The 26,603-nt window shown below is 39.4% G+C and overlaps 1 protein-coding gene across 3 annotated transcripts in view; it reads left to right on the top strand.

The window, feature by feature from the left end:
- Positions 1-26,603, top strand: part of LOC308614543 (myosin-IIIa) — a 129,593-nt gene that overhangs the window by 78,959 nt on the left and 24,031 nt on the right. For all 3 annotated transcript variants that reach the window (XM_081228990.1, XM_081228991.1, XM_081228992.1), the window contains 6 exons: positions 3,563-3,765; positions 13,465-13,563; positions 13,673-13,787; positions 20,062-20,188; positions 24,101-24,311; positions 26,124-26,271. In XM_081228990.1, coding sequence (XP_081085116.1) covers positions 3,563-3,765; positions 13,465-13,563; positions 13,673-13,787; positions 20,062-20,188; positions 24,101-24,311; positions 26,124-26,271 — 903 coding nt within the window. The remainder of the gene's footprint in view (positions 1-3,562; positions 3,766-13,464; positions 13,564-13,672; positions 13,788-20,061; positions 20,189-24,100; positions 24,312-26,123; positions 26,272-26,603) is intronic.

Raw genomic sequence — 26,603 nt, 5'->3', positions numbered from 1 at the left:
AAAAAAAAAAAAAAAAAAATGTATATGGAGAGGCAAAGGAACTATAATAATCAGTTTTGAAAAAGAACAAAATTGGAGGATTAATAAATACTACCTGATTTCAAGACTCACTATAAAAGCTGCGATAGTCAAGACAGTGTGTTATTAAAGAAAAGATGGTATACAGATCAATGGGATAGAATAAAGAATCTGCACATATATGATTTATTGATTTTCAGCAAAGGTGCAAAGGTCAATTAATGATAGTCTTTTAACAAATGGTGCTGGAATATGGGCATACAAAAGGATTGAACCTTACTGTAGACCGCACATGCTATAAAAAATTAACCTCAAACGGATCATAGACCTAGAGATTAAACCAAAAACTATAAAATTTCTAGAAGAAAATTAAGTCAGTTAACTTTGTTCTTTGTCATTTTAGGTCAGGCAAAGAGCTGTTAGATGCAACATAAAAAGCATAATCCATAAAGGGAAAAGTTTGATTTCACCAAAATTAAGAACATTCTGTTCTCTGAATGATACTGTTAAGAAAATGAAAACACAGGCTACAGACTCAGAGACACTATTTGCAAGTCACATATCTAATAAAAGACTTGTATCCAGAAGATATATTTTTAAAAACTCTTAAAATTCCATAATAAGAAATCAAATAACAATTTAAAAATGAACAAAAAAATTGATTAGCCATTTCAGCAAAGATGATATGTAAATGGCAAAAAGAGCAAATGAAAATATGATATTCAACACCAGTCGTCATTAGGGAAATGCAAATTAAAACCACAGTGAGACACCATTACACAGCCATTAAAGTGGCTAAATTTTTTTTTAAAACCTGACAATGCTACGTGCTGGCAAGAACATAGAGGAACTGAATGAAACTCTTGTGTATTGCTGATGAGAATGCAAAATGGTACAGCCACTTTGGAAAACAGCTCACAAGTTTCTTAGAAAGTCTAACCATACTTATCATACAACCTAGCAATCCTACTCCTAGGTATTTGTTCAAGTGAAATGAAAACCCATGTTCATACAAAAAAGCTACAGATAAATAATTTATAGCAGCTTTGTTCATCATCTCCAGGGAGTGGAAACAACAGAACTAGGAAACGAGTAAACAAACTATGGTACATCCATGCCATGGAATATTACTCAGCAATAAAAAAGAATGAACACTGATACAAGCAATGAAGCTCACTGGATGAGATTTGGATAAATCTCAAATGCATTAGGCTAAGTCAGAGAAGCAGATTAAGAAGACTACATGTATGGTTCACTTGCTGTGTCATTCTTGCAGATTTAAAACCGTAGGCACAAAAACAAATCAGGGATTTTCGGCAGCTGAGAGTGGAGGGAAGGGTTGCAAAGAGTAATGAGACAATTTTGGGGGTGATGGGATTGTTCTGTATGTGGACTATAGTGGGAGATTGATGGTCGCATATGTTTGTAAAAACTTTCAGAACTATATAAAGGATGAATCTCACTCTATGTGATTTTACCTTAATTTTTAAAAATGGGATGTTGAGGATAGAGACTTGGTTTGATTTTCCAAGTAGAGTCCTTGAAATAAGATAAATCAAGAATAACGTGTTCTCATTAGGCTAATGGCTAAAAAAGAAAAATCATTGTATACAACTTATCCCTGTGAAAACGTTTATAGTGATTTGCATAGTTAGAAGTAGAGTCATCTTATAATTTTTGCCGTCACAGTGATTATAGGAATCTTATGCTACAAAGCACTGTGGGTACAAGGCCAGACCCAACCACTGAATAAAAGGGTGCCTCATGGTGTCAAAACAGCTGCTTAATTGAGTCTAATTCATTGTCAAAATAATGTGTCGAAAGAATTTCATGTTCCTGTTAAAAATCAATTGACTGGTTATATGTTTTCCATCATGGGTGTAGGCATGGAATAGAAATATACTAGTAACCAGGCCTGTGACCCCGCAAAACTGGAAGAGCCAGTAGAGGCCAGGAAGGGGGGCCTACCTCAGGGCTGTCATCTCAATCCCTTCCCCATCCCCTTGCCCATCCTCTTCCCTCTCCTTACTCCTGGGATAAGCATCACTCTACAAGCTTTTAAGTTCACTGAAATAAATGTCATTTTGGAGAGAGTTGGGATGGTGTGGCACAGCATACTCTCCTGGAGTGGAAGAGTTGAACACGAATAAATTTACTCAGGAGCCTTCCGCACGGGCCTTTGCTATTCTTTCTTGGTTTGTGAAGTCGATAGAGGCTCTCATCAATAATGGATTAACTCGTATGAATGTTGTTTTGTGGATGTCAGCACATCTAATGTTTATTTAATATCTTTATCTTGTGCTAGATCTAAAAATGTGACTTGATATTAATTGGAGATGGTGATATAAAAACAAAAGAATTCTACCCTTAGCGAGACTGAGTGTGTCTTTTAGTTATCTCCTTGATAAAGATTTAGCAGATGCAAAAATGGTGTGTTTGGTGGATGGAATTTACCTTTGTAATACATGGTCTTCAAAACCTCACGTAGCAGGGCACTGCTACCTAATACAAGTGGTTGATGTTTTCTCACCTTTTTCATGAGTGCAAGGCCAGCCCCAAACAACATTTAAAAAGAGTCAAGTTTATCCCAATTCTTGCTCCTCTCTTTTCTCTCCCCTTATTGCCTCTTTTAGAGGATATCCAAAATCCTTATATGCCCCCAAAACCGCACTGTGAATGCCCCCTTGGCCCCCCCAAATTCTAATGTAGCCTATGTTCCAGAAATATGTGCTGTTCCTTTCCCTTACATAAACATTTCCGTACCTTTAACACAGCCGACTTCAGCAAGGTATTACACTGAAAATAATCCACTTGATCCATTTCTACTAAGATGTGAATGACTGATACCTCCTTAAACCTCTAAGAGGGGGGATGCCTTCTAAAAGAGGTTGGTTGTTAACCCAAATAAATTTTCTGGTGGAATTTCAGTTTACTAAAGTGGTAAAGAAAAGAAACCCAACATGATGCTTGTTTGGGGGAAGAAAAATGTGAGATGGTGTAGGAGAAAATAGAGGGCCAGCCACGTAGGCCCGCTGGCCTGGACCAGGGATCCACGTCTCCCTTCCACACACCCGAGCTGTTCTTGATTTTCACAATTATTCCCTCTCCTCTGCTTCTGAGTTCACACGTTATCTTTACTCCTCTAGGTGCAGGTTTGACAGCTTCCATGGAAGCAAGGGAAGTTGGTCCACAGCTTTGGGGACCACGTGGATGGGGACCATATAGGTAGAGGAGGAATAACAAAGTTTGAGATGTACCTCAGTATGCGTAGACTGCTTATAAATTGTGCTTGTAAATCAGGAACTTAACAGAACTATATTTGAATAGAAAAAGTGTAAAGGATCTCTTTGCCCCTCTAAGAAAGGAAGTGAGTGAATGCACCAGCAGGAGGGGAAAAATATACTAGGTTGTAACTTCTGGCAACAAACCAAGATGATGCACTTGTATGTTTACATCTACATAAAGTGCTTATCAAAGAAGAGACATTCCATTCTACACAAAATTAATTTTTTACATTTTTTTAATATCTTGACATTTTCTCTAGGCTAATAACAAAACCCTGCAAGAGAAGATTTTACAAGTGAATAATTTGGTGGAAGCCTTTGGCAATGCCTGCACTATTATAAATGACAATTCCAGCCGATTTGGAAAATACTTAGAAATGAAATTTACCCCTTCTGGGGCTGTCGTGGGAGCACAGATTTCTGAATACCTTCTGGAGAAATCCCGAGTTATCCACCAAGCCATGTAAGTTCATGTCACATATTTCCTATTTTCTGGGAAACGTAAGCAAAGATGATGCTTTTGTTTTAATAATAAAATGTCTTACTCATTTAACAAAATTTCAACAGAATTTTATTGATCATCTACTATGTGTGAGGCATTTACTATTGGAAGCAGAGATGCCTCAGCACTGTCTTACTCTCTCGTATGTTACATCCAGTAAAGGAGTTAATAAATAGCCTAAAGTTTATGAAAACAGATAGAAAGCCTAAGCCCATCACAGAGGTACTAACAGGATAACTTAGAGTAATTTCTGAAGTAGGAGAGAATATACTTCTCTACACAAAACAAGTATGAAATTTAATTAGAAATAACAGTCATGTTTTTTCTTTTAAGTGCTGGTATATATAAATAGATCTTTGTATTAATTCTATGCTTCCCAGTGTTTATACACAAGGGACCAAAAAACAAACAAACAAAGGATTCAGGAAGGGGCTTTATTGTAGTGTTCTTTTTCCTGCCTGCTGATTTAAGCCACCAACACCATATTCTGGAATGTTTAGGTTGAGTGAGTTCCTTTAGGTTGAGTGAGTTCCTCAGTTTGTAGCTGAATGACAAAACTTTTCTCCTGTCCTCATGATTCCAAAACATCTTTGTTTGTTGTTCTTGTGAAAAAACTAATCACAACATGGGATTTGTACCCTGGTCTTTATATTATTTTTTAAAAAGTTGTGGCAATTTAGAGTCTTCCATTTTTCTTATGTTGGTTTTATGCCAAACATATCTACATTATTGTAGTTATGTGTTGTATGTTAAATTCTCAGGAACATAAGCTTCCTTTATGTACAAGTACATTAGTATTTAATTATAAGTGCCTTCAAATTTTCTATCATTCAGTTTATGATAAATTGTGAATATAAGTTGCTTGGAGCCAACCTCTGAGCTCAGCCTTCAGTGTAGAAAATTATCCTTTGGTCTTCAGTTCCAAAAATGTCAGGCATGATTTTTAGGCAAATATGGCTTTGAATTGTGGCTCCCTGACACGTAGTCCACCTTGGGTAAGATATTTAAACCTTTAAGACCCTTATAGGATCTTGTTTCTGCAACCTGCTGTGTGTTAGAATTTGAAATGCTTAACCTCTCTGCACCTCAGTTTTTCATTTTTAAAAAGGAGTTAGCAGTGGTACCTACCTATTAAGATCATACCTGTAAAGTATTTAGTGCAATGAAGAGCACATAGAAAGAACCCCATGAAGTTTAAGCCCTTATTAGCAGTGGTAGTGTTGATAGTTGTATGAAGATTAGAAATAATATGTCACGCAGTACATGGGACACTGAAAATGTCAGTAAAGAGCAGCTCCTGTTATCAAGGTGTGCTGGGGCCCAGAACTTAGTGGGCGTGCATGTTAGTGCCTTTGCCACCCATACCTGGAGGAACCTCCAGGTCTTATGCAAGTGTGGAGACTTAACTGGTTCTCAGAACAGTCTGTCCTGCTCTCATAACTGTGTAAGACTCTGTCCTTCAGGTCTTTGGGGGAATGTCCACCTAAGACGCTGAATTATTGGGATTTAGATGGGGCCGCCATGTTGCACAGTGTCAAGGGCACCATCGCAGCGGGTTGCCTGGAGTCGTGTGCTGCAGCACCATCCACGTAGAGTACGATGTGAGCACTACCCTTAGTAGCTACACAGTAAGGCTCTGGATTTGTAACCATACAAATAATCTCGTTCATGCTTATCGAACTACTGCACCATATAGTCCAGGAAATAGCACAATTAGGATCGTATTTTAGGCTTACTATTAAGAAAGTAAGCTTATTTTCAGCTGGCCTAAAGGATTATAGTTTTACAACATTGTTTATTTGGAAAAAGTATTCCAATTTACAATCAGGTTGAAATATATCTCAGTTATAATTCAAGCACATCTGCCTTATAATTCTTCCATTTTTCCAGGTTTTTTTACATCTGTTTTTTTTATTTTACTTAATTTGAATTGCATCGTTAAATTCTAGAGAAGCTTTTTCAAATGATCTTTAAAGATGAAAGTATCAGTGATGTCATAGATGAATTCTTAGTAGGTCCTTTTTAAAATGATAAATATAAATGTACCCTGTCATTCAGGAACTGGAAGTAAGAACCAGTTCAGAGGGTTTAACTGAGAGGACTGTTTACAGAGGTAGAGGGCATTGCAGAACCAAGAATAAACAGTGAGGTACCCACAGATGAACAGTGTTGAGAAATCATTCCTATGCCTGGGTCTGAAGGGCAGGAGGAGGGACCACACTGCAGAGCCTGGTGACAAGTAGGGCTGTGGAGGACCGCTGCCTGTCGGGAGCTGCTGCCTAAAGGAATACGGTCGTCCCTTTGTATCTGCGAGGGACTGGTTCCAGAGCCCTCTGCCGTATCCGCGGATGCCGAGTCAGCCCTCTGTGTCCGTAGGTTCCACATCCACAGATCCGGTTGGTTGAATCCGTGGATGCAGAACCTGTGGATGCTGAGGGACAACTGTACAGCTACTGGGAGAAGGAGAGCAAGTGAGGGGAGGAAAACCTCGACCTCTTCTCCCTCCTTCCAGCCTCCTGCCTGTGCCCCCTGTTGGCTGCACCCAGCTGGAAGCCAGAGAGCAGGGGAGCCCGGGAACCCCAGTCTGTAGAGGTTAGACTTGGGGGTCACAGAGCAAGGCAAAGAAGAATGAAGAATGGATCTGAGGTGGCAGAGAAGAATCAGAGTAGACAATTTTTTGAAACAACTTACCCTTTCTTTGAATGGAATAAATTCTTTTCTTCTCTTTTTGCCTCTACTCATGTCATCCTACCCCCATCTCTGACCACATTTGGTTTTATAACTGATGGTATTTCTCATGTTGCTGCTGTCGTATAAGCTGTGACTTAAAGCCTTTCCTAAATGTAGATGATTTTAAAGAGGAAATTTTAAAAAGAGGCTACTCACTTCCAAGAAGAAAATGAGCATACAGAAGTCAATGCTAGAAACCGCTCATAAATATAAATGATTGCTGTTTCACTGCAGTTTTCTCCTGTTACTGCAATTTAGTTCAGCAGGCATTGCTTGCGTGTCTCTCACATGCCCAGCACGTTCCCAGACGCTGAGGAGACATCAACCAAATGGCAGATGTGTGCTGTCTGCTGTGGAGAAAGAGAAAATATTATTTATGGATCAATTACTCTGTGTCAGGCACTGTGCTGGGCATTTTACCTCCATAATCTCTCTTAATTCCTTCGGCAATATGACAGGGGTTATTGCCTATTTTTTACAGGAGGAAACAGACCGAGAAAATTATAATAAGTTGCCTAATGTCGAAAAGCTAATAAGTGACTGAATTGGGGTTTGAAGCCACGTCTCTCTGTTTGACTCCAGAGCCCACCATACATTCATTCATCCGCCCATATGGCTAATATTTACTGAGTACCTACTAAGTGCCAGGAGCTGTTCTAGGCCCAGGAGCTATAGAGCCGTAAGACAGGATTCCCATGTATAGCAGCGCATGGTCTCCCAGGAGCCACGCATGCTTTGATCCAGAGCTTGCTGATCACCATCACCGGTTGGCTTCTGATCTCGCAGGAAAGTAGGCAATGAGTTCATCTGCAGAGAGTGAGCAGGCAGACGGCGAGGGTCGGGGCGGATCGAGGAGACTGGATATCCTGGAGGAGGGAGTCCTAGAGGAAGGAGGTGTAACTAACCAGGACACCTAGAAGCACTGTTTCGTGAGCACTTCATGGGGCCCTGTGAATGCAAGGCTGCACTGCTGGCTTTCCACGCCTCATTGCAGGCCCCTTTGTTGAATATTCCAAGGTTTCACACGTCGGGTGAGTCGCACCCTTGTGAGGACTTTGTCGTAGATTTGAGGTGTTAGAGGCCTTGGCTGCACAGTGATCCCCAGGGTCCAGGGCATATGAGACAGCCTGGAGGGCCTTCCTGCAAATGGCTGAGTGGGACCCTGAGGAAGCATTAGAGGCTCCGCAATAGGGGTGGGCCAGAGCCAGAGAATACAATGACCCTTGAACAGTCGGGGGTTGAGGGGCACCAACCCGTTGCCGTCAAAAATCTGCTTATTATGCAAAAATCTGCTTTTGACTTCCCTCAAACTTAACTCCTAATAGCCTACTGTTAACCAGAAGCCTTACTGATAACCCAGTTGACACATATTTTGTATATTATATGTATTATATACTATATTCTTATAATAAGTTGAGGTAGAGAAAAGAAAATGTTATTAAGAAAATTATAAGGAAGAGAAAATACGGTGAAAGTACTGTACTGTCTCTACTGATGCCGTAAGTTTATGTCGTCTGTTTACAAGATGAATCATCTGTCAGTACCTACATCAGTATTGTCTTAGATGATCCAAAACACTGTAGGTGTTATACTAACACTAAACATCAAAAAGAAAAAGATAATGTGAAGAAGAAATTCATATTTACTTACAGGGACAACGATTCGTGCATTGATAAGGAAGAAGCAGCAGTGTGGTTGCCTTATGTCACCTGGTGTCACTGATACAATTGCTTCACCGTAGCCCAGCCAATACACTGAGTGAATCTTATAAAATTTTAGGGCATATTACAGCCATATTCATCATACAGTAATGGAAACATTGGTACATTTTTTAGAAAACTACTTTGTGTTGATAGGCTGATACGCAGTTTCTCCAATTACGAGAGAGGGGCATGCTGTACAGTAATGTAATTCTTTGAAAGCAGAGTGATAAAAGAATAAGAATAGTAGCACATTGTTAATTTTATAGTAACTGTCACTCCCCTTATGCCTGTAAAGATAGATTCTCCACTTTAAGTCTTGCACATGATATTCTACACACAATTTAAAAATATTTATTGAAAAAATTTGCATATTAATGGACCCACACAGTTCAAATCCCTGTTGTTCAAGGGTCAGCTGTACTATCTGGTGACTTGCTGAGCCCCTACATTTGTTCCCGGGCCATTCTGACCTGGGAACCACTAATCACATGAGTGTGTGTGGGATGCTATGGAAGATTCTCTGCCTTTAAGGATGTAGTTAAGGCAGAACATGAGATGGGTAATCTTTGGAGGTGTCTTCTTTTCCTGTTCCTTTAATTCTCTTAATTGTTTATCTACCAAAGATCAGTATATTTCCTATAGCATCTCCAGGTCTTGTCAAATTACAGTCCTCAGTAAATGTAAACTGATAATTAGAGAGAACACCGCCAGTTATGCATGTCTGCATATATGAGTCACTCCTCTAATTGTGCACTGCATCATTTAAGCGTTAGAGGTGTGACACATAGAGCAATCAATGTGATTTCATTAGCACAAAGCAAACTAAATTATATGCTGTGCCCATCTTAGAGGAATTTTATTATTTTGTGGTGAGAAAAGACAAGAACTAAACTTTTTGTTTTGTTCTAACCTTGCTTGTGTACAACGCTCATGTTCATCGAAGTATTACTAGTGACTGCCGCAAATAATGGCTGGGGGCGTAGAAGGTACGAACACAGCCAGCTCTAAAGGATGCCACCATCCTCACTTCAGCATCTGAGCCTCTGATGCCCTTTTTCCTGAAACGCTCGCCTGTCTTTTCTTCCATGACTGGACTCTTCTCTGAGTTTTTCTTCTCTGACTTAGATTTATCCATCCATTCCCAAAGTGTATACTCATCAAAGATCTGTTCTTGGAGCGTTTCTCTTTTCTCTCTATATTCTCACACTTAGCAATTTCTTCTGACATCATGGCTCAATGGATAGCTCTGTGTGATTGACAGCCAAAGATGTACCTCTTGCTGTCTCCCAAGTTCATGTGTTTTGTTTTTTTTGGCTGCATTGGGTCTTCGTTGCTGTGCCTCTCTAGTTGCGGCGAGCGGGGGTTACTCTTCCTTGTGGTACGCGGGCTTCTCATTGCAGAGGCTTCTCTTGTTGCGGAGCACGGGCTCTAGGTGCGTGGGCTTCAGTCGTTGCGGCATGTGGGCTCAGTAGTTGTGGCTCGCGGGCTCTAGAGCGCAGGCTCAGTAGTTGTGCTTAGTTGCTCCGCGGCATGTGGGATCTTCCTGGACCAGGACTCAAACCAGTGTCCCCTGCATAGGCTGGCAGATTCTTAACCCCTGAGCCACCAGGAAAGTCCCCAAGTTCATGTTTTTCATTCCCAGCAACGTGGATATTTTGCTGTCATTTCGAATTCAACTGAATACAGGCACACCTTGGAGATATTATAGGTTCAGTTCCAGCCCCCTGCAATAAGGTGAATATCACAATAAAGCAAGTCACATGAAGTTTTTGGTCTCCCAGTGCATATAAAAGTTATGTCTACAATATATTTTACTCTCTTATGTGTGCAGTAGCATTACGTCTAAAAAAACAACGCACATACCTTAATTAAGAAATACTTTATTGTTAAAAAAAAATGGTAGCCATCATCTGAGCCTTCAGCGAGTTGTAATTTTTTGGCTGGTAGAGGGTCTTGCCTTGATGCTGATGGCTACTGACTGATCAGGATGGTGGCTGCTAAAGGCTGGGGTGACTGTTACAACTTCTTAAAAGGCAATGAGGTTTCCCTCATCGATTGACTCTTCCTTTCATGAACGATTCCTCTGTGACGTGCGATGGTGTTTGGTAGCATTTTACCCACAGTGGAACTTCTTTCAACATTGGAGTCAGTCTTCTCAAACCCTGCTGCTGCTTCATCAACTAAGTTTATGTCATATTCTAAGTTTTTTGTTGTCATTTCAGCAGTCTTCTCAGCATCTTCACCAGGAGTAGATTCCATATTAAGGAACCACTTTCTTTGCTCATCCGTAAGATGCAACTCTTCAGCTGTTCAAGTTTTACCATGAGATTGTAGCTGTTCAGTCACATCTTCAGGTTCCACTTCTAATTCTAGTTTTCTTGCTATTTCTACCACATCTACAGTTACTTCCCCCCTAAAGGCTTGAGCCCCTCAAAGTCATCCATGAGGGTTGGAATCAACTTCTTCCAGACTCCTGTTAATGCTGATATTTTGACCTCTTCCCATGAATCATGAATGTTCTTAATAGAACCTAGAATGGTGTATCCTTTCCAGAAGGTTTTCAATTGACTTTACCCAGATTCATCAAAGGAATCACTGTCTGTGGCAGCTATGGCCTTACAACATATATTTCTTAAATAATAAGACTTGAAAGTCAAAATTACTTCTTGATCCATGGGCTGCAGAATGGATGCTGTGTTAGCAGGCATGAAAAAAACATTAACCTTGTTGTCCACCAGAGGTCTTGGGTGAGTAGGTGCATTGTCCATGAACTATAATATTTTGGAAGAAACCTTTTTTCTCAGCAGTAGGTCTCAACAGTGGGCTTAAAATATTCAGGAAACCATGTTGTAAACAGATGTGCTGTCATCCAGGCTTTGTTGTTCCATTTAGAGCAGGGGTCCCCAACCCCCAGGCTGTGGACTGGTACCAGTCCTTTTAGGCACCGGGCCACACAGATGGAGGTGAGCGGCGGGCGAGCAAGCGAGGCTTCATCTACCACTCCTCATTGCTCCCCATCGCTCACATTACCTCCTGGACCATCTGCCCCACTCCGGTCCGTGGAAAAATTGTCTTCCATGAAACCGGTGCCTAGTGCTAAAAAAGGTTGGGGCCCGCTGCTTTAGAGGGCAGAGTAGATTTAGCATAATTCTTAATAGCCCTAGGATATTTGCAGAATGGTAAATGAACATTGGCTTTAGCTTAAAGTCACCAGCTGCATTAACCTCTAACAGGAGAGTCAGCCTGTCCTTTGAAGCCAGGCATTGACTTCTCTTCTCTAGCTATGAAAGTCCTAGATGGCATCTTCTAATATAAGGCTATTTCGTCTACACTGAAAATCTGTTGTTTAGTGTAGCCACCTTCATTGATTGTCTTAGTTAGATCTTCCGGATAACTTGCTACAGCTTCTGCGTCGGCACTTGCTGCTTCACCTTGCGTTGCTGTGTTATGGAGAAAGCCTCTTTCCTTAGACCTCGTGAACCAACCTCTCCCAGCTTCAGACTCCTGCAGCTTCCTCACCGCTCTCAGTCTTCACAGAATTGAAGAGAGTCAGGGCCTTGCTCTGGGTTAGGCTTTGGCTTAGGGGAATATTGTGGTTGGTTTGATCTTCTGTCCAGATCACTAAAGCTTTCTTCATGACACCAATAAGCCTGATTTGCCTTCTTACCATTCACTGGAGGAGCACTTTAAATTTCCTTCAAGGACTTTTCTTTTGCACTCACAACTTGGCTGACTGTTTGTTGCAAGAGGCCCAGCTTTCAGCCTATCTCAGCTTTTGACATGCCTTCCTCACTAAGCTTAATCATGTCAAGATTTTGTTTTAAAGTGAGAGACGTGCAACTCTTCCTTTCATTTGAACACTTAGAGGCCATTGTAGGGTTGTTAATTGGCCTAATTTCAATATTGTCATGTCTCAGGGAAGAGAAGAGGGAGAGAGATGGGGAAGCAGCCGGTTGGTAGAGCAGTCAGAACACACACAGCGTTTACTGATTAAGTTCACTGTCTATATAAGATTGTCTGTAGAGCCTGAGGTTCCTGGCTCCCCAAACTGGTCACAACAGTTACATCAAAGTCACTGATCACAGATCACCGTAACAAATGTCATAATAATGAAAAAGCTTGAAATATTGTGAGAATTACCACAGAGATGCGAAGTGAGTCATTGCTGTTGGGAAAATAGTACCAATAGACTTGCTTGATACAGCATTCCCACAAACTTTCAATTTGTAAAAATCGCAGCATCTGTGAAGCACAGTAAAGCCAAGTGCAGTAAAACGAGGTATACCTGTACTCATTGTCCAAAATCCATTTTCTTACCTTGGTCCCTATTTTTTGGAAGGGCACCATTTTCTCTAAGGTGGAAGAAGGAAAAGGGAGACTGAAACTGTAAGCCAGGAGAGAACTTCCTGATCTTGGAGAGGAAGTGTGGTCCATCTCAGATCTCTCCAGAGCAAAAGGAAGACAAGGGAAGGAGAAGCAAGGGTCCCTGGGGTCCTAGTATCAGTAGTTATGTTGTGGAACTTCCTGAAACAGGGACTCACTTTGTTGTGACCCACACTCCTTAATTGTACTCTTCCAGTGTCTTGGAAAGGCTGTTTACACGTAGAACCACAGTCATGGAACTTGAGATTCGTAAGGAACAGGTTTCTCTGCAAGTGAGAAGACTGAGCCCCAGAAGGACAGTGTAGCCAGGTGGTTAAAGACATGGGCTTTGGAGTCAAACAGCCCTGGTTAAATCCAGTTTGGCCATCAAGTCTGTGACCTGAGGGTGAGATTAGTGTCCCCTCTAAGCTTCAGTTCCCTTGTACGTGAAATGAGAGGGTCATGGCAGGTAAAGAGATACTGCAGCACCCACCACCGCCTGGCATGCTCTAGTTATTATTAGTTTGTTTCTTTTTCTGTTGGCTCCTGCTGGCATGTAAACGCCAAGAAGTCAGGGCGTTTTGACTGCTTGCTCCAGCTGTATCCCCCGTGCCTAGAACAATGCCTGGGAGACACGCAGATATCCGCTGAATGACTCAAACAAGTGCTTAGCAGAGTGTGCAGTCCGCTGACAGTGGTGGTCGAAAATAGCGACAGGTCGCAACCACAGAGAGCCAGAACCCAGTGTTCTGGGAAGTGCTTGGTGGTGCTTACAGGCGTTCTGGTAATTATATTGCCAAGAAGCTTTAGCGATGAATAAGTGTTCTTACTAACCACCTTCCTGAAAATGGCTTGTTTTTTTCAGTGGAGAAAAAAATTTTCATATTTTTTACTACATCTATGCTGGTTTAGCTGAAAAGAAGAAACTAGCCCATTACAAATTGCCGGAAAATAAGCCCCCCAGGTAACCCAGCAGCTTGAACTTTCGTAAATAATGCTTCTACTTTTCACTTAATCACTCATTTCACTTAATTTCAGATTTTCACCTGTCCTTTCTTTTTTTTTTTTTCCAGATACCTGCAAAATGACCACATCAGAACAGTACAGGACGTGATGAATAATAGTTTCTATAAATCCCAGTATGAATTAATTGAGCAGTGTTTCAAAGTCATCGGTTTTACAATGGAGGTGAGTATGGAAGACATTTGAACCTCTTTAGGAAGTGTCTTTTTGTCCTCACTGATGGTGAGAGTTAGCATCTATTGCGCTCAGTGCTTTACATGGATAATTTTTAAATTACTGAAACGACCTTATGAAATAACTAGAATTATAATTTTTACTTTATACATGAGGAAACATGTCCTTGAGATACAACTGAATTTCGTTTTGTTCTTAATCTTTTATTTTACCTATATTTGCATCTCCCACATATATATAAAATTTTATGTAAATGCATAAGTGTGATCATGTCACACATTCTTTTTTAGTGCAGTTTTCTTTTTCTAACAACTTTATTAAGATATAAGTCACATACCATACAAATCAGCCGTTTAAAAGTGTACATTTTAATGACTTTTCACACAGTCACTGAGGTGTGCAGCCTTCCCCGTGATCACTTTGAGAATATTTCCATGTTCTAAATTTTTCACTCCAAGCGAAACCTGCTAGTGATTAGCAGTTCCTCCTCATTCCCATCCCACCTCTGCTTCTGTCACTGTAGATCTGTTTATTCTGGACATTTTGCATGAATTGAGTGATGCAATATGTCACCCTTTGTGACCGGCTTCTCTCATTTGACTTAATGTTTTCAGGGTCCATCCATGTTGTAGCACATGTCAGTACTTCATTTCTTTTTATTGAGGAAGAATATTCCATTGTATGGATATACCTCATGTTATTTGTCCATGCATCACGTGATGGGCATTTGGGTTGTTTCCACTTTTCGGTCATTATCAATAATGCTGCTGTGATCATCCATGTCTGAGTTTTTGTGTGACGTGAGTTTTCACTTCTCTTTAGGGTATACCAAGGGTGGAAGAGCCAGGTCATAGAGTAACACAATGTTTAACCTTTTGAGGAACTACCACACTGTGTTCCAAAGCAGCTGCACTATTTTACATTCCAACCGGCAGTGCATAAGGGTTCTGATTTCTCTCCATCTTCCCCAACACTTATTATCTGTTTATAGCCATCCTAGTGGGTGTGACATGGTGTCACTGTGGTTTTGGTTTGCATTTCTCTAAAGGCTATGATGCTGAACTTCTTTTCATGTACTTATCTTTTCATGTAATTTATCATTTACATATCTTCTTTGAAGAAACATCTGTTCAGATTCTTTGCCAATTTTTATTTATTTTTTTATTTTATTATTTTTTTGCGGTACGTGGGCCTCTCACTGCTGTGGCCTCTCCCGTTGCGGAGCACAGGCTCTGGACGCTCAGGCTCAGTGGCCATGGCTCATGGGCCCAGCCGCTCCGCGGCATGTGGGATCTTCCCGGACCGGGGTACGAACCCGTGTCCCCTGCATCAGCAGGCAGACTCTCAACCACTGCGCCACCAGGGAAGCCCTCTTTGCCAATTTTTTAATTAGGTTGTCTTTTTATTATTGAGTTGTAAGAATTCTTTGTATTGTAGATACAAGTGTCGTATGATTTGCAAAAATTTTCTCTCTTTTGTTGTCTTTTTACTTTTTTGATGGCATCCTTTGAAGCCATATTATCTGTATTATTGATTTCATTTAAAAATATTTTTATTAACGTATTAATTTGGTTTCTTGTGTTCTTTTTCTTAAGGAGAATACTTTGTTCCTCTGTTTCTCCATTTTCCTTATTTAATAATGAAGGTATTATTTAAGGCTATAAATTTATCCCTGAGTAATAAAGATTTCTTCTTTGTCCTAGGTTGTTTTTTAAATTTTTATAACAAAGTATCTTGTTTACTAGGGATTCCTGAAGGTTTTTAGAGAAGCTTTCAGACTCTGCTCTTAGTAGTTTACTGTTTGCTGTGTTGATTCAATCCTATGATAAAAAGAACACTTCACTCGGAACATGAATCAGGCTTTTAGATGAACTCTTGCAGGAAAGTAATGTGCAGTTTGTTGGATTTCAATTTCATTTTCATAAATGATACTCCTGCAACTTGAAACTGTTAGTGTGTCTGCTTATGAAGTTTACTAAAATATCTTGGGTTATCAAATCTCTCCTAAGAGCCTGAGCTAAAAATAATATCTGATTCTTCTCCAAAAGTTTGGAAAATTTTATGAGCAGGATGTAAAATGTAGAGATGCTGATAGTAGTGACCCTTGACAAGAATCATTCAAACTATGTGCCGTGAGGTTATTGAATCTAATTTTGTAGCGTGTTTTTCAGGCACTGTTGCCTCCCTTCTAAAATGGAAGGCTGTCAGTGATAACCTTTTGTCCATTTGATGCATTTGCTCACCAGAAATGAATATTTCTAAAGCTGTACTTGTTCTCAGAATAGAGAAAAGTTTGCTGCTAAGTGCGTTTTCTCCAAATACGGAGCCTCTGTTGTTGACAGCTCTGACGACGGGTGGTCTCCCAGTCTTGACTTCTCTTTGAAAGCCTTTGACTTCACCTTGGGTATCCTTGCTGCAGGCCTGAGGGGAAGTATTCTTAAGACCTTGACCTTAGGGAATGAGGTGTGATCTCTGCCAGCTGGGTGAGGTTGGCAAATCAGGACAGATGAATGACTTTTTTTTTGCCTTGAAATTAGGGCCTTCAGGAGAGGTTTAAGTAAACCAGGGTAATCTTTGTCCATCAGGAAACATTTCAACTTTTAGAGTTAATTTTTCTGGTGTGGGCTTTCTCCATAGCCAGGAGGAATTCAGATTTGATGGGGAGACTTCCTACCTGGCTGCTTTTACAGCCCTAGAATTTAGAGTCCTCCTTGAGTTCTGAATAAGCTTTGCTACTAAGTTTCTAGATGAACTGGTTGTGGGGAGGGGTGGGTGAGAGCTGTAGGAGCCATAGGGGACCTGGCAGGCTGCTTTCAGGATCAACTGAAGCAAAATAACTACTCTGGGGACCAGAGAAGAATTATTACCACGACTTCCCAGTTTTTGCCAGAAGATGGAGAGAGAGAAGCATTACTGTAGACTCATGGGCAAGCCAGGGTTGAATGCATCCTTAGGCAAATACTCTACTCACAGGAAGTCTTGAGCTAAAGTTGAGTAACTTTTTGATTTAGAAGTAGAGGCTCCAGCTTGACCATCTTTATTTCTGAGTGATGCATTCTTTCCGTAGATTCACGGACCCTGGCTGGAACTTTGGCTGTCCACTCTATAAACTGCAGCTCAAATCAGGAAACTCAGGGGTTCTGTGGTCTCTAGGCAGAAAGGAGATGATTGGGACCTTCTCTCTGTTGATGCATTAAATAGCTTTAGGCTGTAAAATGGGAAAAAAGAATCCATTGTTTGTTAAGATTTCTGAGGGTTTTTAGGGAAGCTTGCAGACTTTGCTCTTAGCTGTAAGACATGACTATGAAGAACTTTCTGCAGGTGAGACAAATGCATGGTTCTTAAAGGGCCAGTATATAAATCTTATTCCCCTACTGCACTCTCACAAAAGAAAAAGAAGAAGAAAAAGAAGGAGGAGGGGGAGGGGAGAACAGGAAGCAGCAGCAGCAGCAAAGGTTGACAGGGTGACTGGATTGATGTATGAGGACAGGACACTTTGCTTGATCAGTAAAAGCCTTTGCTGGAGGGTTGGGAGAAAAATGATGAGGACAGGATAGGAGTTGAACAATTGAGAGAGTCCTAAGCTTATAGAACTTACTGTGGATATCTCATGTGAAGAGGGGAGTGGTATGTGCCCATGTTTTAGCCGTGATGTCTGGGTGGTGGACATCATATGACACTGAAAACTGCTGTCAACCTTACCTGACTACATTTTGGGAACAATACCAATCCGAACTCTACTGTTTGGAGTCAGAGACGACCCTAATACATTTCCTAATAAAATAGATATTGTTATGACTAGTGCAGTGTGTATGTAATTGGTTCAGCTCTGGGAGAGGAAGCCCCTGACTTGGATGGCGTGAGTTTCAGCCATATTCCAAGTGGCATATGACTGCCACCCAGAGATTTCAGACAAGCCGTGAGAGACACTCCGGGTGATTCCACATGCCACCCTGTTCCAGACTTAGTCCCGTTCATATGCTCTAATTCTGAGGTTCCAACGCATCGTTGGTGACCACCTGGGTCTTCTGCTCTCATTCTGGCTCAAAGGACCAAGATCTTGTTCCCCCCTGAATGTTTGAGCACAATATAAAACCCAGCGTAGCTGCATCAGGAGTGAAAATAGGATATTTGCTGCTCCAGCGGGCTGGCATGATGCTAGTTAAACTTAACTGTACCCCACCCCAAGCCCTTCCTGGTGGTGGCTGCTTTCGGTGCATCTTCCTCACTTGTGTTTGCCAAAATTCAAATTCAGATCAGCCTCCTCCCCTTCTGTTGCATCACTTTCCCTCTCCCTAACCTCCCTCCAACCCTGCCATCACCCACAGCTTGTACCTATGGAGACAAGTTGATTTAAGCACTAGCGGGTATCCTGGCTCTTAAAGCAGAAAGGGATGCAGTGAATAAAGAAAAACACAGCATCCACTCCTGTCTCCAATCCTTGGTCCTGTGCTGAATGTTGCTACTGGTAGATGCCCCTTTGGACCGCAGTCTGGCTCTGTTGGTTGCCTGGTTGGGGGAAAACAGGAGAGGCTTGTTGGATCTCAGCACCCTCCACACGGGAAGCGTGTTGCACACCAAGCAAGCAGCTCCTGCTGCTGGCCCGGGGCTGGGCCCCTTTATAGTTCTTTTCCCTGCTTTACATCATCAGAAGAGCTTATCTTCTTACCAGTTCCTCCCCCCAGAGGTTGCTATCTTAGAAGTAGGGAACCATTTTTAATTGGTTTGTTTATTACTTCCAAGTCCCAGTCCTTAGAGGCAATGTTTCACTTATATTTGCCTTAACTGCCTTCCATTGCCTGGTAGAGCAATGTTTAGTCACATTAAAATGAAACCAGTCTAGCAGTTAGCATCTAGTGACAAACATATTTCATTTATGTAAAGCTGTATGTTCCAAATTTAAACATATTCAGTGTTTACTGAACATCCAAACATATAGCTTAGGATAAAGGAAAACATAACATCTGTTTCTGGAGCTGAAGCACAATCACTGCTAAATATTTTGTGAAGACTTTTAGTCGAGTTCAAGGTGACCCTCCTAGAATGTGCTGGTCTCCCCGCTAAAAGCAGAGCCTCAGAGAGTTAACAGGGCAGACTGTCCCGCTTTGGAGACAGTGGAATTAAACTGAGTGGGTGTTTACTACCTTTTTATCCCACTCGTGATTTTTTTTAATGTCATCTCACTGGCTTGTTTGGATATGTCTTCTGTCCATAGCTGCTTCAGTTTCATTTTGGAAAGAGGCAACTTGCACAACCAGGTTAAATGGCTTGATTTTCACATCCATTAATCACAGCTTGCTGCCTACACATTTTACGGCTGCACAATTTTGGTGACTCTCCAGTACAGAGAGTGTCTCTCTCTCTCCCTCTTTTTCTCTCTCATTCTCTCTTTCCCCCCTTGTCTTTCTCCAGTTGGTGTCAACAGCACCCATGGTGTAGGTTTCCCTTTAAATATTTCGGGGTTTACAATTTACTTGTACATTTGTGATTCAGCACAGGCCAGGCAAAGTGACAGGCAAATCAAAATCAGATATTCTCTACAAATAACACAAATTGGAAAACTCTTAAAACTTTTCAAAACCCATGATTTCCTAAGCCATTTTCCTGCCACAGTTTTAAGATAAATGATTAGTAGTTTTATGAGTCAACTCATTTAGAGGCAGTTTTTATCGTGTCGTGACAGGAATTTTATTTGTTTCCCTTTGCACAAAGTCATAAGTCTTTTGTCTAAGATGAGAATGCCTTTTTTTTTCCTGCTTTAATTTTGCTTACATTTCTTATAACAGTCTAAAATCACAAGCTAGTACATTTTCTTTGGATTATCAGTTATGGCTTCAGTTGTGATCAAATAATATTTGTGAAGTAAATTTTAAAGTATTTAAAGCATCACACAGTGTTGAATTTCTATGAAACACTTTATTTTTAAAAATTGGTTTTAGTCAGCATGGGAGGGGCATAAAATTCCCTGTTAGTTAGTCATTTGATAATAATTTAAAAATGATAATTTGATACCTAGTTATCTTCATTCAACATACATAAAAAGTTACAATTCTTGAATGCTGTAATTCAGCCAACATCGATGATTTGAAGAGAATGAGAGGATCAAGGAAGCCAGTTGACTTCTCTTAGTTTGACATCATAGTCTGTGGGATAAGCTTGTTATGCTGTAGCCTAAAGATTCTTCCCCAGTCTGTCAGCAGCCACAGGCACTGCCTTGCTGTACTCAAGGGGAGAATGATGCTAACATTTCTGTGCTGTGTTTCAGCAACTTGGAAGTGTATACAGTATACTGGCTGCAATCCTGAACGTTGGAAACATTGAATTTTCTTCTGTGGCAACCGAACACCAGATTGACAAGAGCCACATTGCTAATCATGCAGCTCTGGAGAACTGTGAGTTTTATTATCTTGCATTCAAAACTGAACTCCTAAAAAAAGTCTGATGACATACTGAAAGTGTCACATAGGGATAACTTCAGGCAGTTGTACTTTTATGGAATCCTAAAAACGAATACTCAGATTCAATTTGTGTCAAATGGAGTTTTCAAAGTCCATGGCTACAAATTAACTAATTACTGTAGAAAACATTTCTAAAGGCTAGGCTTTCATGATTATTTTAGGAGCTATTTACATTTCAATGTAAAAACACAGAAAGTGTAATTAAAATTTAGCAAACTGATCTGAAAAAGAGTTAAAGTTGTTATTGTGATAACAATTTGGCATCTCTATCATTTTATAAGTAATAAAGACCTGAATATTTATTTTTGTACTGGATGGATTTTTTATACGCATTCATCTTGGGTTGATTAATTTTGGAGTCATTTTCTATGCAAGAAAAGTACATCACGGTATTTGCTTCAAATCCGCTTTTCTCTTACTGGCAGAGTTTGATGAATTATTTCAATAACTTAAGGTTTTTCACTGATACCGTCCAGTGGCAAAGCTTTTTAATTTAGAATATACCCTAATTTTTATTGTTAGTATTGTCATATGCCTCCACAATTCCAGATTTGTTAAAGTTTCATTCATAACCTAGGAAATAATGTTAAAAATTTTTGTTTATATATTTTTTTCTGATTTATACTTACTCAGGAACAGAATAAGATGTTTTAAGATAATTTCAGAGGGCCACCCTGGTCTGGATCTGTCCCCAAATTCCCATCATCTCCATCCCACCAGCTTGGTAATACAGCAGAACAAGCGTCTGAGGTTGGCATGTAATGATTGGCAGGTACCTGGAAACCTGTTCTGGCTTTTCATGTATAAAGAAAACTTAATTGGCACATAAGATACTAGGTTATCAGAAGTGGAAGGAATAGCCAGAAAACGCCAATGATAAGATTCAAACCTCACCATCTGATCATAATTACAAGAGTTATCAGCAACCAACAGAATGAGTTGCAATAGAGCTATGTCGTAAATATGAGTACGCTTAGAAACTGCCAAACTGAAAAATGATTTTGATGATTGGCAACCCATTTCTGCATAGCAGGAGACAGTCATATGGGTCACAGAAGGTTAATATTAATATGAATATAGTTAAAATTAATTAAAGCACTCATGGAAAATAGAAATTTTACTAATTTACATTAAAGTGATTTGTAATTAAAGTGACAAGGAATTATCTCCAAACCAGGGCCATGTTTCCAGATGATTTTACAGGTGCACGGTTTCCATCAGGCACCAGTTTTGTCCATTCTATCCCAAAACTCTCTCCCAAATATGACCTCTTGTCTTTCTCTCCATCATCATTATTCTCATCGAAGACACATCACCTCTCACCTGAACTAAGTGATCACCCAGTTGTTCATTCCACATTAATTCTTGAACTTTTCCAGGTTGTCCTCCACAGTTCATTCAGGAACCACTTAACACATGTATCCGTGGTGTCTCTCAGCCTTCCTCTCCCCGTCCTTGTCCCTCTCCTTCTCCCCCTCTATCTTCCCACTTGTTCTTCTTGATTAGCTTCTCATTCCCTCTGGATAAAGACCATCAAGATGAGAACTTTGTCTTAAAAGGGGTTCTACTTAGCAGTATATCCCCAGGTAAAACGCCTCGCATGTAGTAGATGTTCAATAAATAAATATATGTCAAATGAATGAATAATGGGGGAATAGAAGTAGACATACCAGTTAATAGCAGACATTATTCAGAAACAGAGTGAAGTAGAATTACCAGAAAGGCATTACAAATCACTAGGGAATCAGTGCTGTAGGGACAAGCAACTGGCCGACCATTTGGCGGGGGGGAGTTTGAATCCTTCTCATACACCATATACCAAAGTGTATTCCAAATGTCTATCAATTTAAATGCAAATAAGTAAATAAATACATACATATGTAAATGTACAGGACAAAATGCATTTATATAATCCTGAGATGAGAAAAGACTTGAAGGACTTTATGTGCAGAAAACCAAGAGCAGAAATAATTTTTTAAGTGGATATTTGACTACATAAAAATTAAAGCTTTCATACCCAAAAAAGGAAAATAAATTAAATTGCAATGCAAATGAAAAATGAAGGAAAATACTTGCAACATATATATCAAAGCATTATTCTCTTTAAACTCTTATAAATTGATTAGGAAGAGATGAATCTATCAATGAAAAAGAGGCAGTTTACAAAATAAGAAAATAAAAGTCAATGAAAAAGTGGCAGTTTACAAAGTAAGAACCACAAATCACTAATAAAAATATGAAAAGAAGAAAGTATTTAGCTTTGCTAGGAGTCAAAAACAAATTGAAAGAAGAAAGCATTCCTTTTAAAAATAATAATCCCTGGTGTCCATGAAATTGTGTTGAAATTATTTAACTTTCATTTGGCTGATAGGAGTACAGTTGGTTCAGAGTTTTTGAAGAGCAGCTAAATAGTATATATCAAAAGGCTTAGAAGTGTTTATATACTCAACCAATTGCTGAATTTAGGCAGTTTATGCTAAGAAAATAATACAAGACAGAAGCACAGATTCATGCCCAAAATATTCATCCTAGCATTCTTTACAATTGTGAATATATGGAAGCAACCTAAACATCCAACAATTTAAAAATTGATATGTTATGATATATGTCAGAATATCATGCAGCAAATTAAAATTATATTAACAAACAGTATTCAACAAAATGGGAAATGCTTAAGATATTAAGATAAAATGTATGTGCAGAATAGTGGTAATAAACATGCCTAGAAGGAAAGAAACGCAGAATGTTTTCTCTGAAGGTAGGATTTCTGTATTAAGCTTATATTACTTCTACATTGTGAAAAAATATTTTGTTTAAATAAGGTTCAACAATTTTAGCAACATAACCAAGAAATATCTTGTCCCAAGTGCTAAAACTAAATTTAAAATGTTCAAAATATTTTAAAAGGAGAACGACTGATTTGAGAAATCAGCCTATCTGTCATGTAATAGTTTGGGTTAAGGATGTTTATTATATTCAAAAATGAGTTTTGTTCATTGAGTTAAAATTACCTGTGATATTTAATTGAATATTAAATATTTGTTCGGGCAATAAGTTTGAACAAACTTTAGTCATTGACATATGTAACTGAAAAATAGTAGTATGATTAAAAAGTATATGAATGTCAAGATGTTTTATGCTCGTTTGTTTCTATCTTGCAAAAGTTATTTAAAATGCATTTGTTTGGGTATATCCCTGAAGTCTAGTAACTTTACAATTAATTTCCATGTTTTGAAAATGTGTCTATAATAATGGCATCCAAATGGTAGCAAAACTGTTCATTATGTTTTTAAATATTTTAACCTAATTTAGTGAAATTGTGTTTGGCATGACCTAAACAACCACTGGTTTGTGTGGAAGGTCGCTCTGTCATCCAGCTCAGTTTGGGTTGTGCTGTATTATACAACAGCCTATAGCTGACCAGTTGAGATAAGCGGAGAAAGATGATCAAGAAGAAAAACATAGGGGCTTCCCCGGCGGCGCGGTGGTAGAGAGTCCACCTGCTGATGCAGGGGACATGGGTTCGTGCCCCGGTCTGGGAAGATCCCACATGCCGTGAGCGGCTGGGCCCGTGAGCCATGGCCGCTGAGCCTGCGCGTCCGGAGCCTGTGCTCCGCAACGGGAGAGGCCACAACGGCGAGAGGCCCGCGTACCGCAAAAAAAAAAAAAAAAAAAAAAAAAAGAAACATAGGGCTCCTATTGAATAGGCTATTCTTTTTATATTATAAAACCTTCACATGTTTATTTCATGTCATTTGAAGAAGGTGAATTAAGACATTTTCATTCTCTGGGAAACGACTTCATTGTCATCATATCTTCTAACAACACATGTTTGTTTATTTTTAGCTGCTTCTTTGCTTTGCATTCAAGCAGATGAGCTACAAGAAGCTCTCACCTCCCACTGTGTGGTCACTAGAGGAGAAACCATCATACGACCCAATACTGTAGAGAAAGCTACTGATGTCAGGGATGCAACAGCGAAAACGTTGTATGGGCGCCTGTTCAGTTGGATAGTCAAGTGCATTAACAGCTTACTGAAGCACAACGCACCACCCAGGTAAAAAACTGCATAGAACTTGTTCCCCAAATGTCAGCTGATGTAAATCTGTTTTCTAATTTACTGATTTGTCTGTGAGTCCCTTTGAAAATGTTTCTAATTGGTGTCATTTAATTATTAAAGTTTTGTTTCTAGTTTAAGCTCTGCTTTATTTCCTAATGGTGCCACTTCATTGCATCAGGTAGCTATTAAACTTTAAAACTGCTGGAACACAGAAACTGTAGCAACATGAATAAACATAATAGAAAGTGAGTTTTTAATGTGACTTCTTACTGTCAATTTACATGTTCTTTTAATTAGAAGGTGTACTGTGAAGCATATACCATTTTATACTCGCAGAGAATGTCTATTCAGCCGTTCTTTGTCTTTGTTTTGAGGGATTGAATTAAATTTTCAAGGCAAAGGGAAACTTTCTTTTCGTAGTTTAACTCTCATTATAACCCAGCAGGGGTACATATGATCTTCAATGAAATTTGGTTAAGAAATGCTCTAGATAGCTAATAAGTGATAGAGCAAGATGTGAACAGTAGTGTTATCTGACCATAACAGATGCAAGATGCAACTTAAGTCTCCAGCCTGTCTAGTGCCTTATCTGAAATCACAGCCACCATTGAGTGCTCTCTGTACACTAGGGATTGTGCCGAGATATATCCTTACATTTACATCCAAAGCTTTGTTCTCCTATAAATTATATAATCTTTAGAAATTTGTATGTGAAAAATATGGTGGATTCCTACCTTAAGATCACCTCTTTCACACTTGCTTACTAAGCATAAAAGACCATTTCATATACATTTCAGGCATGTAATTCACTGATATTTTTCCACTAAAATACACACCACACCATAGTATCATTCAAACTATCCAAGAGAATTAAGAACATGGAGGAATAACGTTCTTAAGTCTCTCTCCCTCAAAATTAGTGAACAGAGGTAGCCCTTGTGGAGGAACAGGGGAAATTGCATCTGGAATATTGAATTGTGAAATAGTATTTAATTGTATTGTAAAGTATTTCATTATGATATAAATTAATATATATTTATATCTTTCTCCAGGTTACTGTTCGTCCCATATTAAAAATTATGAGTGTATAATTAAAAACCAAATGACAGTTCTTTAAAATAAGTAAAATATTTTTAGCAGGATGTTTTAACTGTCCTAAAATGAGAGACTAAATACTCTTTCACAGAATTTTTGCTTTTGTGGTATGGTTTTTTTTTTGTGTGTGTGGTGTGGTTTTTACTGAACGTATTCATACTATATTTTGAGTGCTGGCTAGGTTTTCCCTGTGATTCATGACTCGTTCTAGGAGTAGTTTCTGTAGTACAAGGAAAATATTATACTGTCTACCTATTAAAATGAATGCTACCTAGTTAATGTTCTGTGGAGGGAAACTTTTTCAATTAAGAAAATTTTCACATGGACATATAGACACTACCAAACATAAAATAGATAGCTAGTGGGAAGCAGCCGCATAGCACAGGGAGATCAGCTCGGTGCTTTGTGACCACCTAGAGGGGTGGGATAGGGAGGGTGGGAGGGAGATGCAAGAGGGAGGAGATATGGGGATATATGTATATGTATAGCTGATTCACTTTGTTATACAGCAGAAACTAACACACCATTGTAAAGCAATTATACTCCAATAAAGATGTAAAAAAAAATTAAAAAAAAAAAAGAAAAAAATTTCACTCTATGTTCTGGTAGTAGTTTCTTAGCCAAATCACAAAAGTGACTCTGAGATACCCTGCTTTGAATTACCTCCTACGAAAATAAATAAGAACTCAAAATAATGCCTCTTCAATCTTCCAGTGGGAATGATGATGAGCTAAGCATTGGCATTCTGGATATATTTGGCTTCGAAAATTTCAAAAAAAATTCCTTTGAGCAGCTGTGCATTAACATTGCAAATGAACAAATTCAGTTTTATTTCAATCAACATGTGTTCGCCTGGGAACAGGTAAGTTGAGGTGCTTTGTTATATATAGTATAGATGCATGCAGTGTGTGTGTTCTGTGGAGAATTGTACTGTGAAGCAGGACCTAAATCATAGATTTAAAGCCTGAAACATTTAATAAAGACCAAAAAAATATTTCCTTTTCTACATGCTCATTATAAAAACAAAAACAAGCCAAAAAGCTGGTACGAATTTAGTGTGTCTTGATACGTGATGCTGAGTGTCCTCCACCAAAAATCACTGGACTCTTCTCCAAAACTTAGCAGGTCTGAGTCCTTGCAAACAAAAAAGTTTCCTTTGGAAATTTAAGTGAGCAGATGTGTCTAGCTCTTTCT

This window comes from Mesoplodon bidens (assembly GCF_964165515.1).
Source record: "Mesoplodon bidens genome assembly, chromosome: 3".
Lineage (NCBI taxonomy): Eukaryota > Metazoa > Chordata > Mammalia > Artiodactyla > Ziphiidae > Mesoplodon > Mesoplodon bidens.
The sequence above is the reverse complement of the archived record's forward strand: the minus strand, read 5'-3'. Positions and strand labels throughout refer to the sequence as shown.